Source organism: Brachypodium distachyon, chromosome 4, assembly GCF_000005505.3.
Source record: "Brachypodium distachyon strain Bd21 chromosome 4, Brachypodium_distachyon_v3.0, whole genome shotgun sequence".
Taxonomy (NCBI): domain Eukaryota; kingdom Viridiplantae; phylum Streptophyta; class Magnoliopsida; order Poales; family Poaceae; genus Brachypodium; species Brachypodium distachyon.
Genome location: NC_016134.3, coordinates 42,548,982 through 42,565,009, shown reverse-complemented (window position 1 = coordinate 42,565,009; position 16,028 = coordinate 42,548,982). Strand labels below are relative to the sequence as shown.

At 42.3% G+C, this 16,028-nt stretch overlaps 2 protein-coding genes across 5 annotated transcripts; one reads left to right on the top strand and one right to left on the bottom strand.

The window, feature by feature from the left end:
* The first annotated feature begins 4,594 nt into the window (after window positions 1–4,594).
* Window positions 4,595–8,174, top strand: LOC100834968 (carboxyl-terminal-processing peptidase 2, chloroplastic). 4 transcript variants are annotated; one of them, XM_003578569.4, is made up of 12 exons: window positions 4,597–4,970; window positions 5,050–5,202; window positions 5,631–5,713; window positions 5,797–6,005; window positions 6,194–6,262; window positions 6,410–6,525; window positions 6,629–6,704; window positions 6,780–6,821; window positions 7,138–7,246; window positions 7,402–7,499; window positions 7,595–7,688; window positions 7,793–8,174. In XM_003578569.4, the coding sequence occupies exons 1-12, from the start codon at window positions 4,682–4,684 to the stop codon at window positions 7,919–7,921; spliced, it is 1,467 nt and encodes a 488-aa protein (XP_003578617.2). In that variant the 5' UTR covers window positions 4,597–4,681; the 3' UTR covers window positions 7,922–8,174. The 4 variants fall into 4 exon arrangements, with proteins under 4 accessions (XP_014758759.1, XP_003578617.2, XP_024310588.1 ...); XM_024454820.1 differs by having other exon boundaries at window positions 5,797–6,087; XM_014903274.2 differs by having other exon boundaries at window positions 4,598–4,970; window positions 5,793–6,005.
* A 126-nt stretch (window positions 8,175–8,300) lies between these two features.
* On the bottom strand, window positions 8,301–11,158 carry LOC100834661 (exosome complex component csl4). The gene is made up of 7 exons (XM_003578568.4): window positions 10,924–11,158; window positions 10,754–10,828; window positions 9,978–10,066; window positions 9,727–9,811; window positions 9,544–9,625; window positions 8,937–9,055; window positions 8,301–8,540 (listed from the first exon to the last, which is right to left on the bottom strand). The coding sequence occupies exons 1-6, from the start codon at window positions 11,101–11,103 to the stop codon at window positions 8,967–8,969; spliced, it is 600 nt and encodes a 199-aa protein (XP_003578616.1). The 5' UTR covers window positions 11,104–11,158; the 3' UTR covers window positions 8,301–8,540; window positions 8,937–8,966.
* Window positions 11,159–16,028: the final 4,870 nt, after the last annotated feature.

Here is a 16,028-nt window from a genome sequence, read left to right as displayed (position 1 = left end):
AGCACCTCTGAAAGAGGAGATCTTGAGAAATTGACGAAGTCACCGCAGACGTCTCGCTGTTGACGGGTACGTCACCTACCACTGAAAAAATAGCACCGATTAAATCCTGAAATAATTCAGGAAAATGCGACACCCATGTCAAGTCTAGAACTTGAACCTATGTGGGCTGGTTCCACCACAAGGAACCAGACTACCTAAGTTAAGCTCAGTTCGCGGCCCACTAGGTAGTTGAAGGTACACATAATCGAAATATGTCGTCCTTGGCATTCATTATTACCAAAAAGCATTATTTATGTCTATTTGTTTCATGGTGAAAATGATATAGAGCTACTCAACAAAGACGGAACAGACACAAAGCAAAACCAGGGATCGTTGTGCAAGCAAGGTACCTGAAAAGCTTCGATTTGATTTTCATTGTGTGTTCGATGTACTCTCAGGGTCAAATCCGTCACGACTCACGCCGAGACCGTTTTGTAAAATAAAATAAAAACGGTCCTTTTTTTTTAAACAATGACTCGTCTCATCGATTTCTATTAAAGAAACCGCCCCCAATTATTACAGTAGTTCGAATAAAAACAGGAAAATAAACAGAGGCCTCTCTACGGACTCGATCTCGAGCTGCAGCGGAAAATGGTCTAGACTCTAGAGCTGGCTGGTTGCGCTTGAACAAAGTGCTCTCCAGGCCTTGAGTTGTTGATTATAATCACTCTACCGGCCACGATCAGATCTATCGCACGCCGAGCTCATGCTTGTTTATTTACTGAGAAATTGTTTTCGTAATGGGTGATTTACAATAACTGACAGCACTCTTTAAAGTAACATTTCTCGCACCCAACGTCCGTGACAGCTCTGATTGCTGTAAATATAGTTTAATTAATCAATGCGTCCGACTATATAACGGGACGATATCGTACGTGATGTTTTTCGACACTCCTTATCTGAATGAAATGTCAGAAAAGTACCGAACAACTAATATGTATTCCCTCCGTCTCATAAATATTACATGAATCTATACGTTTTTCATGCATAAAAACATTCATATTTGCGCAAATTTAAGACACTTAATACGAGACGGAGGAAGTAGAATAGAAATTAATAAGTCAGCACGTGGTCTCGTAAACAAATATCAGATATGCGCCAATCGTTAATTCTTCATCACACCACGGACCGCACGCATGATAAACTACATGCAGATGTATATTTATATTGCTAAAGTACTAGTTATGTTGGGATATTAATCGAGTTAACATCCATGAAAACATGATGGATGACCATCCGTCATGCACGATTGGTGTATTATATTATTTGTTTCAGCACATGGATTTATTTATTCTGGAAAAGCCTAATAAACAGATTCCGGGATGACACTGACACCCTCCGATTTGTACTAAAAAGACATCCAACACTACGGCAGCTGCAGGTTCATGTTCAGTTTAAGGGACAACACAGCAAAAAGGCAAAACACCTTCTCCAAGACTCTATCTACAACATCTTATAAAGAAATGCGAATTAAGCATAACTGAGATGGTTTGATTCCAGAATAAGGAATCAGCCCATCCAGGAATCCTAGACCATCCATTTGAGCTTGAATCCGCTGTCGAAGGGAAAAGGCCCCTTTCTAGCCTGTCTATAGGCCTTCAACGCATTGTATGCAACCACTCCTTAATTTCCTGCATATCATCAAACCTGAAGTGGCATAAGAAAGATCGTGTGCAAACAAGCAGTCGCATATTTCTAAACAAGATCGTTCAAGTCTTCAAGAATTTAGGAATGAAGAGAATATGCCTATCTGCCTTTGCCCGCTCTATCACCTCGGATTTGATGGAAACGATGCTACTTGTTTGGAATCCACGGAGAAATCCGGGGCCTTGTGCCTACGGTGCCGTGACGCCTGCAGGTGCTACTAATTTGCTTGGGGGGGCGTTGTATTGGATTCCCTCTGTACATCGATGAGTTCAGGAAAACCTTTGATTTGGCTTGCCGGATCGGCAGCGGTGGCGATCCTGCGTCATTACCTTGTTGAAGGCGCTGTTTTTTGGGCTCATGTTCCGTCATGGCAGGTGTGTTCCTCCCCCACTCCACTCCTACTTTGATCCTCCAAAGTTTCCACCCGTCCCACTGCGCGGATGCCCTTGTTACTGCCAACCTATTGTTGTGTAGTGTCCTCCTTTTACACTCCTCTTTTGTTGGAAAATGATTCCATCCGTGGCACTCTCTATGATCATGTCACCCTTCATCGCTTCTTTTCCCCATTCCTTTGGGCTTGTCCTTTCGGTGGAAAATTTGTGTATTTCTATTGTGCATGATCGATGAGCCGGAGTCTTCTCATATCCTTGTGTTCTCCCCCAATCTCCCCGGGATTCTATCGTCCTTCCGGTGGTGAGTTCTCGACGGCATGAGAGTGATGATGGTGCAGCCCCTATTTGGTGATTGCTCGGTTCTCCTTGTTGGTGGTTTTAGGTGTATGTGATGGTTGATCTCTCCTTTGGAGTATCTATGTGCCTCTTAGATTGAAATGTTATGATAAAAGGTAGCCGTCGGCTTGTGACATGTATATCTCTTCCCCTTATGTAAAACTCTTGTTCTTTGAAGTAATATATCCAGGTGGAGAGCCCCCCCTCCCCCGCGATTGCCTTAAAAAAAATAAGCTCACACCAAATCTACCAACTGCCTTTTCTCGACCTAACTAGATCTAGCTCACGAAATCCTTGTACTGTAGAGCATCTTATCGCTTTGTTTCGCTGTGTTTCTTTAGTGAAATCATTGAACATTACCGACCAAGTAAGTGGCCGTTCGTTCTCTGAGAGAAGAACAGGACAGAGGGATGCAGCAGTTCATTCTGTCAGGATGGATTGGTCAATCAAAACTTATCGCGATAGTGAAAAGCATCCTGTATAGACTGTGCATCATTTACATGCATGATCGGTCCGAGATTGGATTCTGAACCTTTTAATACAGGTGAACTCTTCTGAACTTGTCTTCTTCTCTTTCTTTTTTAAGATCCGAACCATTACTCTATCCGTAAAAAATGTAAGGCGTTTTTATTTTCGTTTGACTGGGCTTTTGATTAACAATTAGTCAATTAATATATAATTTTGTGACAATTTGTACACCGCATTCGTATTAAAACATATTTATTGATGATTATGATTTGTATCACATAGTAAGTCATAAGTTGATTGAATAAATCTTGATCAAAACCTTTGTCGAAGAAAATGAAACATGCATTATATTTTGAAATGGGTGAAGTATTTTGCATGGGACCATTATTTTTCAATTATCTCGAGTATGTAAGTTCGATTGTATTCTATATATGGGAAGCATTCACCACGTGAATTGGTCACCGGGGAGGCAGGGATGGATGAGTTTCTCCGGCAGCACCACTCTACCGTGAGGGATGTCGCCGCCGCTCGGCTCGTGTGAAGAGATGGTGTGGATGGAGTAGCACGTGCCGGAAAGGTCGGAAGATCGATCACTACCAAATCATCGACTGGGAGGGGAATTTGCAGCAAAATGTCGGGAGAGAATTAAAATGTTTCTTAGTTTATGAAGAAGAAAAACGTGATATCGGCAACACCACAATTTACAAGGTTGCAACATTTGTTTAACGCCCCAGCGTCACTGCTTCCAGCTCTCTAGACTTCAAAACTGGTCCCACAGACCAACACATGTCTTTTCAGCACACTTCTTCCTCACTAATACGCTCCCAGGAGAAACATTCCGGTCAGTCACCCTTTCGAATGGGCTCCCGGAAAAAAAAGTATACCTGATTGATATGAGTATTCTATCAATTCTATTAAGCCATAGGCCAGTATGTCAAAATTCGTTAGATCCAAAATCATAAAAGTATTTATAAAACCATAGTTATTTTTGAAAAACATGGCAGAAAAAATTTCAAACATGCAAAGCATTGTACTAACTAACCTGTTTTTTTTCACACGAGAATGGCACTACTACAGGGATGGAGCTGGGTTTTTTTTTACAGCAAGGGGACGGCGCTGGTTCATTGCATTGGTGTCGCTTGACACCAGTGGATTTAGCTAATCCTAATTACTGTTTATTTGTGAAGTATGAACCCAGTACAAATATACAATAGAGATGACCATATAGACATTTTATCTGACTTTGTCCCTGCACTACCAGCCTGTGATTGTGAGCCAAATGGGTAATTGATTTCTTGCGTCGCCTAAAAAAGAGATCATATGGTATATGGAAGCTGTGTCACCGAGCCAAACAGAACGTTACACTGCTATTCTGCTAACGTGCTAAATGCAATATGCCGCCCTGTTTATTCCTCTCACTCGTGCAACCGTGCAAGTGTAAAATCCGTCTCTCTCTTTTTAGAGGAATAAAATCCGTCTTATATTTTTTTTAGAGGATAAAATCTGTCTTATAGGAAATGGTAAAATAATAAGAGCAAGAGTGACCGATGGCTTTGGGCCAGGTGACTTTTTAACGGGCCTAACAAGTGGGCTGACCCAACTTGGCACGGCTCATTCTATTTATGGGCCGACACTAGGCCAGCCTTATCCAAGGCCCACTTCACTTGATGTTTCTGGGCCACACAAAATAATCAACTCAAGCTGCCGAAGGCTTCTCCTCCACATACTCCCTCACCTCGAGCTCAGCTCCTTGTCCTGCCCCTGCTCTCCCGCCGGCTCCTTCCACAACGCCGTCCCCCATGCTCCTTCCGATGCGCCGCCCTCCCGCCGCTCCTTCCCGGCCTATATTCCGCCCGCAATTTTCCTCCCTCGGACTCCGGTGGCAGCATGGTCAGGCGATGGCGAACCGGCAGGGGGCCGAATTCGAGCACCGATCCCGGTCGGTCGCCCGGGTTCGTGGATCAACGATGGCACGAGCAAGTCCGGTGACGATGGATTCCGTCTCCGTAGGTTTTGGCCGCCGCGTGATCGTGGGGATGGTGCTCGCCATGTCCCTGTCTGCGCCCACCTACTACAGAGCGCCTCCATGTAAGTAAGCGCCTGACGTTTCCATTGGACCTTTCTTGTGACCGTGTCATGAGTTTGCTGTTGCGTTGGATTATACAAGCATCTGCGCTCACGGAGGAAAACTTGCTTTTCCTGGAGGCTTGGCGAGCGGTTGATCGTGCCTACTACGACAAGTCGTTCAACGGGCAGAGTTGGTTTAGATACCGTGAAAGCGCCCTCCGCGGTGAACCGATGAACACGCGGGAAGAGACATGTATGATTCTAATTGTGCCCTTACCATTTCTCGTATCCATCTGGCTTGTGAATGATCCCTGGTGTACAAGTCTGCTTACCATCAATATTATGTTCACAGAAAAATAACTTGTGTGGTTTGCAGTTCTGCAAGTTTTCACAGGTTACCTTATATTTTACAAAGGACAGCCACATTAAACAATAACAGGATCAAATGATCATTAATCACATTTGTTTGGGTTAGCCTAGGGCAACATGTTTTTGTATCAAATACAGTAATTGTTTTAGATTGCTCATTTGATTGAATCGGAAGTTTGGAACCATAATAAATTAACAGTAGTGCTTCAGTCAAGAACTTAAACAGACGATCGATCTGTACAAAAGTGAGATACTTAGGGGTTTAACAGTTCTCATGCTATCCAATCAAAATTAACCCACATTGTATTTCAGATGCAGCAATAAAGAAAATGCTTTCAACCTTGGACGACCCATTCACTCGTTTCTTGGAACCCGAGAAATTCAAGAGTTTGCGGGTATGATACTCACATAAAAGTCAGTTACTGCTCGGTTAACATGAATGCTTTCTGATGCATGCCATTACCTTTTCTGAAGTAAGTCTGGCACGCAAGGTGCACTCACAGGTGTAGGTTTATCCATTGGCTACCCGTTGGCACTTAATGGATCACCTGCAGGGCTTTCTGTAATGTCAGCGGCCCCAGGGGGTCCTGCAGAAAAGGCTGGCATTCTATCTGGAGACGTTATTTTGGCAATCGACAACAGAACCGCAGAAGACATGGACATATATGACGCAGCAGATCGCTTACAGTAAGAGCCTGGCTCTTATGAATAATACTATATGGTCAAAAGGCTGTATTAGCGAAAGGATGTTCCTTTACCATGGTTCAAAGTTACGGGTCTTTGCTGTGTGCTTCTTTGATAGTTTCAAATGTCTACTCCAGTGTTGCGTACCTAATACTTTAGTGGCTGACAATCTCACATTGAATTCTTGCTAGGGGTCCTGAAGGAAGCTCAGTAGATTTGACTATTCGCAGTGGAGCTGACACAAGACATGTTGTTTTGAAGCAAGTTCCTGCACACCATTCTCTTGTAGTTCCTTCAGAAAAAAAAAAGGATTCATTTTTTTTGTGACAAAACAAAAGGATTTGATTTGTTTACCAAAGGCTAAAGAGTGGTCATTACTCATTCATATATTATCTCTTATATGCCAGGAGAGAAAGATATACTTTAAACCCAGTAAGGTCAAGGATGTGTGAGATTCCAGGTTCAACGGACAGCTCAAAGATCGGTTACATCAAACTAACGACATTTAACCAAAATGCTGCAGGTTAGAGCTGTCTCTGGCTCTAAATGTAGTTTCTTTCTGAAGCATTTATTGTTTTTTCAGATGCCAGGCTTTGCTGATATATCACTTGATTATCCTATTCCAGGATCCGTTAAGGAAGCCATTAAGAAATTAAGGGAGAACAATGTAAAGGCCTTTGTATTGGATTTGCGAAATAACAGGTTTTTATATCTGCAAAGTAGTAGTATATTTTCGCCTGATTCTATTGCAATTTGACATGGTTGTGTTTGATGCAGCGGTGGCCTATTTCCTGAGGGAATTGAAATTGCGAAGATTTGGTAAGCTGTTGTATCATATTTCAATGCATGAGTTTTGGTCTATGACTGCATACATCATGGTGATCTACTTGAGTAGTTTGTGAAACATTTTCTTGGTGAATACTAGCTGTGCACTTTGATATTTTTCACTCTGAGTCGAGGAGTACCTGTTGGACGCATGAAAATTGCCATTGGTACTTTATTTGTTTATCTCTATGCCATAGCTGTTGTCATACTGATATGCTGCGGCTCTGAACTGCAAACTAGTTTCTTGCTTTGTTCTATTTAAATTGGTCGTTAAGTTGATTGAAGTCTTTCATTACTCTTGCTTTTTCAGGATGGACAAGGGTGTCATTGTATACATATGTGATAGCCGTGGCGTCCGTGACATTTATGAGGCGGATGGAGCTAGCACAATAGCTGCATCGGAACCTTTAGTTGTCCTGGTATGGCCTATCTTTGCTTAAAAGAATGCAATGAGATTGATTTATCCTACTGATGCTATTATCAATGACTTCTCTTTTCATAATGTGGTTCTGTATTTTTCCTGATCAATGATATTGTAAGCATCACAAGAAGGCACGTGTGAACTTGTAACCAGGTAAACAAAGGAACTGCAAGTGCGAGTGAGATACTTGCCGGAGCACTGAAAGACAACAAGAGGGCAGTCGTATATGGGGAACCGACATATGGAAAAGGGTACTGTCCTGCTATCACTCCGGTCATGGCATCATCTTGTTCATTCTGATTTCGCCTGCTTAGTTTCTCACACCGACTTACCTGGCAACTTCCAGGAAGATCCAGTCGGTGTTCGCGCTGTCTGATGGCTCAGGGTTAGCTGTAACAGTGGCACGCTATGAAACCCCTGCACATACGGATATCGATAAGGTGAGCATTGCATTGCACGTCAGATGCACTCAGCCACGAATTTACAGTAGATGTAGATAACGGAGGACCTGAGACCTGACCATGCAACTTTTGTTTGGTAAAAGGTCGGCGTGATTCCAGATCGTCCATTGCCGGCATCGTTCCCAACCGACGAAGACGGCTTCTGCAGCTGCCTCAAGGATTCGGCTTCTCCTTGCAATCTTAACGCCGCGCGGCTGTTTGCGAGATCATGAGCTAATATCATGCTTTGTCGTGCCAAGCGGCTGATGTCTCCACATTTTTGGGTTTTGGTCAGCTTGGTCGGTTTTCTGTCGATATGGGAGTTGCTCATATCTGGGAGTGCAGCAGTGTCCGATTAACTTTGTTAACATCTGCTTATTTCACAAAAGAAAATTGTTAACATCCGTATAGTGATCCGATTTCACCTTGTTCATAGTCTTCAATGTAAATATTTGACTATTATATTGTTGCCCTGTCTTATTTGAATTTTTTTTCGTTGTAGTCTAATCTATAGTTTCAGATTACTTAAAAACAGAGAGCATCAAACTTGCTGATGGCACAATAAAATAGGTCAATAATGCAAGCCAAAGCATCAACTGTTTCCTACTCTCAGAACACGAAACATCAGGATCTCATTGAAATTCTTGACCCGAAAAAGGCCTAAAATACATTCAAGAAGCGTAACTGTATTCGCACAAAAAAGGCATAACTGTATTACACGCTCCCTCATTTAATCAGGATCGCCGTGTACTCGAAATCATGCAACACGAGTAAAGCTAAACGAGCCCCATCTTGATTACTCCATGGACACAGCGATTGTTGATCAAACATACTCCTTGTACACCACCATAACTGTAACGAGAAAGAAAGGAACCATTAAAAGGATATCCACGGATTTCTAATTGCCATACATACAGGCAGGCGAGACAAATAGATGGTGTAGCAGATGAAGGTGAAAGCATGAAACACCGGATTGAGGGGAAACCAGTTTAACCACCTAAAAAAGAACATTTGAAAGCATGACACACTAGGTTACTAAACTCTGGTCAGCTCAGTAACAGAGTAACAGTGAGGTAGGAAGGTGATCACTGGCTTCATCAGTGTGCAGAGCACAGTCCACATGACACAATAAGTTGTATGCTAGGTAGTAAGCGAAATATGGGTACTAGCTTCCAGGAAGAAATAAGGATGAATTAACTGAAACAGTCTGAGGCAAAGAAGAAACAACTCAGCGACCAACAAATCTACCTTTCCTATCTGCCATAGTAAATAAGAAGTCTATTCCACTTTTGCAACTTTTCTTTGCTCAATTTGGCCAGTCAATTCGCATTGCATCTCAGTCCAACTGGTTGGGACCAGCATACCGCCTAGAGCAAAACAAGGGTAAGCAACATTAGTATAATTCTGCTTGATCATACAACATGAGGAACAATTGAATTATTTTTCACAATCAATACACGATGCATCCTTGCATAGAGATTCCAATTAATGTTCAGTAAGGCGGCATATCCAGTAAAAACCACCTTTACGGTGCAAACTCCATTGTAAAAAGTTCAAAATTCTCAAAAAGTTTACATATGTTAGAGAAGTGATGTTTATATATGTGTAAAATTTCAAGTTCAAACTCAATTTTGTTTAGTGGCAGCAAAAAAACAAATTCAACATGAATAGTAGTTCTTCATTGTTTGGCACTATTCATTTGCATATTTCTCTTTGTAATTCCTTCCTAATGCACTTTTGTAGAGCATCACACCTCCAACATATGGTATTTTTTAGAAGAAAACAATTAAACTTTTAACATGATTTTTATGGAGTTTGCGCCGTAGAGTTGGTATGGTAGTAACAGAAAGCGTACCAGCTATACTTTGGGCAGAAACAACTCCGAGTTCATTCTTGGCAGTTGAAAGGTAGTATGCCCTTGCATCGCCAAGAGAGAGCTTTAGCATGATTTAAGGTCTCCAATCTGGTCAGTATTCTGGCAAGACTAGAAGTTTGTAGACAAATAATCAAATGAACAATATTCTCCTTAGAAGGATACAACCAGAGCTCTAACAATGTCGCCAGGTCGATATGACTGGTACATATCCACCTTATCAATCTCAGTTGCACGAACATCTTGCTGCCTGCAAACAGAAGAGAACACGATGAGAAACTTTCCTGTGATACACTGTCTACAAGTAAAAAAAATGAATAAAAGCATTTGACTCAATACACACTTTGGCAATGAAGTCAAAGTAAAACAAGAAAATAAATCTATGAAGAATAGTACCAAATCAGAAGGGTTGATACCTTATCATGCCAGTGAACTTTTCCTTGACAGCCTTTGAGTCAACACACATTATATCTGCAGAAGCCACCCTAGCCATAACCTTCGTCACCTGCAACGGTAAGAACTTTCAGAGATTAGTGCAACGGTAAGAACTTCTGCAAACCGATGGGTGACCAGTGCTACTACCCAGAGCAGTATGTCGGACATGCTAACATAGTGATTGGTGAATAAGAGATGCTAGCTGCTAAAAATAACTAAATAAGAGACGTACACGTAATATCTGAAGCCTTGTTTATTTTGTTAGAATTGGAGTGCAAGAGCCAAGTCCATTTTAACTAAAACTGAAGCACCAAACATACCTCGTTTATTTTATAACGTCATCGCCAGAGCTCAATAAGGAGATGGTACAAGCACAACCTTCATAAATACTAATAGTACCAGAAGTTGTTCAAGCAAGCACCCATTTGAAAAAGTTTACTGCTAGGCTCAACACATGAACCATGGGCTGGATGTTTCTAGTGTTGTGATAGTTAAAAAAAAAAATTAAAATGCAAACCACCAGTCCCACAATGCACCGCCATATCAACATGTGGCATGGTTATAGACGGGAACAACAACTGGCAACTAATTCAACGATGGCATTTTTCAGGCTCAAAAATATAAAAATCAACAACGGCATTCGATGAGTACACACGTCCTAGTAACATAACGAAATTTGGTGAAAGAGAATGCAGCTTCCGCACATTGAACTTCTCCAATCTACGGTTTCCTCATCCCTCGTAGAAAGAGAACTTACACGGGCAATAACGACGCTGCCCGGCTGCGGCACAGCTCCATGGGCCTTGTGCCCGACCACCTCCACCGTGGACCTCTGCAAACAAACAAACCAAGCAAGCAATCCCATCCACCGTCAGAAACAGCAGCGCAAACGAACGAGCAATTCCGAAAACCCTAGCTAAACCCCACCTTGTCGGGAGAGTCGGGAGAGGGAGGCACGATGCGGCGGTGTCCTGTGACCGAAGCGCGCACGGAGCGGCCGTCGGCGTAGGCTCCGTGCCCGGCTACGAAGGACGAGGAGGTCCCGAGGAGCTCCCCCGGAGTGACCACCTCGACGCCGCCGTCGTGCTCCATCGCCGTGGCTGCCATTGGGTGTTCTCTTTGGGGGTTGGGGAAAAGCGGAAGAGGCAGGTTTTGCAGTGCCGCTTGTCCGCCTGGGCTAAATACTCCCGTCGATTTGAGTCCACATAGCCCAAAGAGTTCTTAAAAAGCGGGCCCGTTTTACCCAAAACAGAATCCATGTGTTTGGGAAGTGTGATTTTTTTTTTCAGCCTTCGCAAACTTTCTATAAACCTGTCTGCTCTCGGTCTCTCTAGAAGTTTCCGCGAGTTTGTACTGTACTTTCACACTATGAATGTTTTTTTTACACCAATGCACTTTGAATGTTGTTTAGTGAGGTTTCGAGGTTACTCTAAAAAATGTTTCTGAGCCACCAAACTCGGCAGACTCGTGATAAATTAGCAAAAAGAGAGATGAGCAGAAAATGTGTCGTTTAACACCCAAACATGTTCGTAGTTAGTGGCAAAATAAAATGATGCTTATATTCTCTCCGTTCCTGAAAATAAGGTGTATGTTTTCTTTGGCCGATCGTTTGATCAAACATCACTCCATCAACGTGTGATTCATGTGATACGAACCATAACCATAACGTTTGATTCATGTGATATAAATCATAACCATAAACGTGGTACATTCACAATGAGTGTTTCAGACTTAGTACAACTTTTTACTAACTTTGTACTAGATCGGAAACATTTATCGTGGATCGGAGGGGTACTTTTGAATAAGAAATAGAGGGATTAGTTCATCGGCCCCTCCCAATCCCCACCAAAACCCATGTTTCCGAACAAGGGAGAGCACCCGCTGGTTTTCGTGATTTAAACCCGGCCCGTGTGGAACGCGGGAGCACGGGAACACAGTCACGCGACAAGGAGGCCCTACGAACACACGCACCGTACCACGACACTGAGATTGCACCAGTACAAGCGGGACCGGCTTTAAACGGGCACGCCGCACCTGCCTGAATAGCAAGCCTCCATGCACGGCTGGCCCCAGCCGGAAGAACCCGACGAGGTCACGGTCGAATCTTACCGCTGCTCCCTAGCTAGCTATAGCTTGGTTATCAGCGGAGAGGATACATGCATGCATGCAGAAGGGACCGATCGATTGATAGATCTGACGCTTCACTTTGCAGAGTCGATGGATCGACCGATCGGTCGTACGTAATCTCCTTAAAGCTCTTGCATTTGCATGCATGCAGACCACGCAGCAGCTTTGACTCTGCAAATACACAGAAAATATATTGCATTAGACGACGCCGGCCGATCGATTTGCTGGATTTTCGGCAGAGTTTTCAGCCTTTCGGGGTCGGAATCGAGCGCGTAATCAACATCCCGATGGGTGGAGATGGATTGGTCGATTTACTAGAAATAAACAAAGAAATAACAAGACTTCTTATTTCTCTTTGTTGGAGATCGATCTGGATGGGTATAAGCAAGCCGAAGCAGGGCGTACGTGGAAAGGTGCCCCGCGACCGCGAGAGCGCGTCGCTGTACATGTCGTCGTCCCGCCCCCGTGGCACACGAACGCTGTCGATCGACTTGTCGTCGTCCTCGGATTCTCCTCTCCTCTCCGGCCCGGCCGGCCTAGAGCTTCCACTCCACATCATCGATCGGTCATGCCTTTCCCCACCCCACCACACACGCGCGTAAGTCCGGCCGACCGGTTCCATGTCCACGTACGCGGCGCATGCTTCTCAAATTTGAGTCACTTAATATGAGATGGAGAGAGTATTAGATGAACATCTAAATACGAAGTTAAATATTGAGTAGCCTCTTATTAGTAGAGTAAATTTTACAAACCCAGGCTTCTTGCAAGTCCCCGGTGGTTTAGATGCGGGACATAAAGGCATCCACGAAGGTTGACCATCAATTTCTCTTATTTGTAATTTGTTGATGTGGAGGAAAAAAAAAGAGCAGAGAACCGAAGTCGACTAAGAGTCAACATTTTTACATTGTGCATCATCGTACTTAATGTTAACAAATTATCTAGATTCAGTTTAAAAACACAATTCATTGTATGTGTTATTTTATTGTTGAACCTAGGTGACTAGCTCGGAGAGTCAATACTGATTCTACTCTTTGGATAATTAATAGGATCCTGCCCATCTCTAGCTATAATTGTTTAGTACCAGGACTTTCTCGCAATTATAATAACCATTCCTAGGCAAAAAGAAACTTGGGGTTTAGGTAAAAATTGACTCGAGACCATAGGACCCCTTTTATGTTAGATAGGAGAAACTCTTGTGCAAAAGACTTTGCAAGCATCCACATGATCAATCTATCCATATAAAGAGGCAGTGATGTCAGGAAGCGAGTTTTCTTTGGCCAAATTAAAGGTACTTTAAACTTAGAATGAGCATGGAGAAAATAACAAGACTTATTTCTTTGTGTTCACTGAAAAATATAAAAATAATTAAGATGTACTTTTTGACCGTCCAATAGTATGAGACACGTTCTCGGCTGTTCAAAATAAACACAAACAATTACCTGTTTTAGCTCTGATAAAAGATACGCTTCAGCCTTTTGTCTGAGAAAAACAATAAATATATATAAATATAGTACTAAGTAAGTTACATGACACAAAACTATGTTGTTGAATGCATATTTAAATGAATTTTCTTATCGTTGACGAAATATTGCACACAGGGAGGAGCCTAAATCCGTCCGTTTGAGGCACCTAGTACCTTTCTGTCTACACGATCATCTTTGCAACATACCCTGCTATGAATTAGAAAACTTCATTGTTCTAAAAAAACAGTCAATATCCTTCTGCAGTATCTTTCGGGACAAAGAGAGTAACTAATATTACTAGTTTTGGTACCTACTGGAAAAGATGTGTACCGCTGCCTAGCTATTAGCTAGAGTGTGTCTGACTGTAGACAAAGGAAGAGTTGCATGACAATTTCCGAAACATACCGGTGGAATTATCTACCTGCAAGGGATCTGAATTAATCTTGCTATATAAATAATCTTTCCCAACTCGACCAAATTCAGTTACTATCAATCAGGTGGTAGCTATAGTCGATCAGTCAAAGCACCAAGACGTCTGTTTTTTTATATAGCACATGGACTGAAAAGTGTCCACTGATAATTTAAAAATCACACTTGTTTGATTACACAATATGTATACTTGTCATGTAGCAGAATGTCATCTACTCAGTAGCTAGTAGATTCTCTGTGAATTCCCTTTCCGCTCTCGCTACGTACCAGTCGACTATATATATACACCGCATATATATTAACTCATTGGCCATTTAATAATTCGTTCTATTCCTTGTCAACATCGTATGGTCATGCAGAGATTTATCATAGCTAGAGCAGAATATCATGAAGTAATACAGTTTTTTTTTTCATGCCTCGGGTTTTCTTTCCTTTTTTCTTACTCATTTGTCTTAGAGCAGCCTTGTAATTATTCCCTCTGCTAAGACATCGAAAGCCAGCATTTGCTGGACCTTTCAAAAAAAAAAGAAACCAAACATTTTTTTAAAGTAAAACTTGCTTTTATGGAAAGTTTGAACGGTAGGTTTTAATACAAGATCCAACCATACATACACTTTTTCTAGCCATTGGATCTAGAGCTATCAAGTAACAACTCTCACCATCTCCTTGACCTACCATATAAAAATAATCCCCAAACCTAGACAATACCCTCCCCCCCCCCCCCTCCCCTTTCTCCCTCGTTTGAGCCGCCGCAAAAGGCTTCAGCCTCGCCACCGCACCATTTATGCGCGGCACAACTCCGGCAAGATCCCCATGCCGAATCTCCTCGGACAATTCATCCCACCGTCTCTACTTTGACATTTTGTTGCTCCACTACAGCCGGCAGTCACCTCTGGCGATCCAGTAAGGCGCTGAAAAAACAATTAACAACCTTGTTAGATTATTGGGGAGACATGAGACATTTGGCGTGGGCGTCTTCATCGGAGAAACACAACTACAAATTAGAGGCGGGCAACCTTGCCAAGGTCCATTCGCATGTGTGATGCTTGTCCAAAGTATACATATCAATTGACTGTATCTTGCAAATTTTGAGCAGGTTGGAAGGTTAGTAATCTATCTGACAACAACTTTATTAGTCAGATGTACTCAATATATAGGCATGCATTTTCATATCCACTAACTGAGTTCAATTTGAACTTTACACAATTCACTTGATCAAAATCCCACTGCCAGATTGATTCCTTCTTCGTTTGTCCCATATGTGTGATGCTATACACGACATACTGTCCACATCGCTCTCGGGGGAGAAATAGGCAGGAGGTACGTTGCAAAAATCTCCAAGAAGGAAAAAGGTTAGAAACTTTGATCTCATCATATTCCTTTCTCAGGGTGATACATGAGTCTTTGAACGAGTCTTGGTTTCTCTACATGCCACCTAACTTCACAAGGCCGACCAGGATAAAATAATCTCTTTCATGTGAATTATATTAGCAACTAATGGACAAGACAACGCCAACAACTAAAGCAGGGCCGGCTGTTTCAGAACGATTATTTATTTGGTATAGTTGCATCAGCATTTCTTCTTACTGGAGTAGTTATATTGCTGGCATAGTTTCTTCCATATACTAAAGCGGAAATGTGTTTTGCTTAATTCTTTTTATTCATAAAATGTCACTACCTAGGTGAGCAAATTGGCAATTATTCCTTTTTTGACAAAAGAAGAATTTTATTAACTTCCCAACCCGCGCATTGGATGATGCATATATACAAAACACAAGGAAAGATCAGACAAAGTAAATGACTTCAAAGAATCATCAAACATCTATGATACTATGAAAAAGCAAATAGGCAATTATGCTTGTTAGCTAGTTAATTCCCTACAAAAATGTGCAGCTCCTCTTGCAAAAACTACTATAGCTCTCGGAATCCTGGTCAGATTTGACAGGAAGAGATAACAGTGTCCAGTTTAAACACTTGCAGGTAAATGCATATATACAGCCACAGCTGCATTCT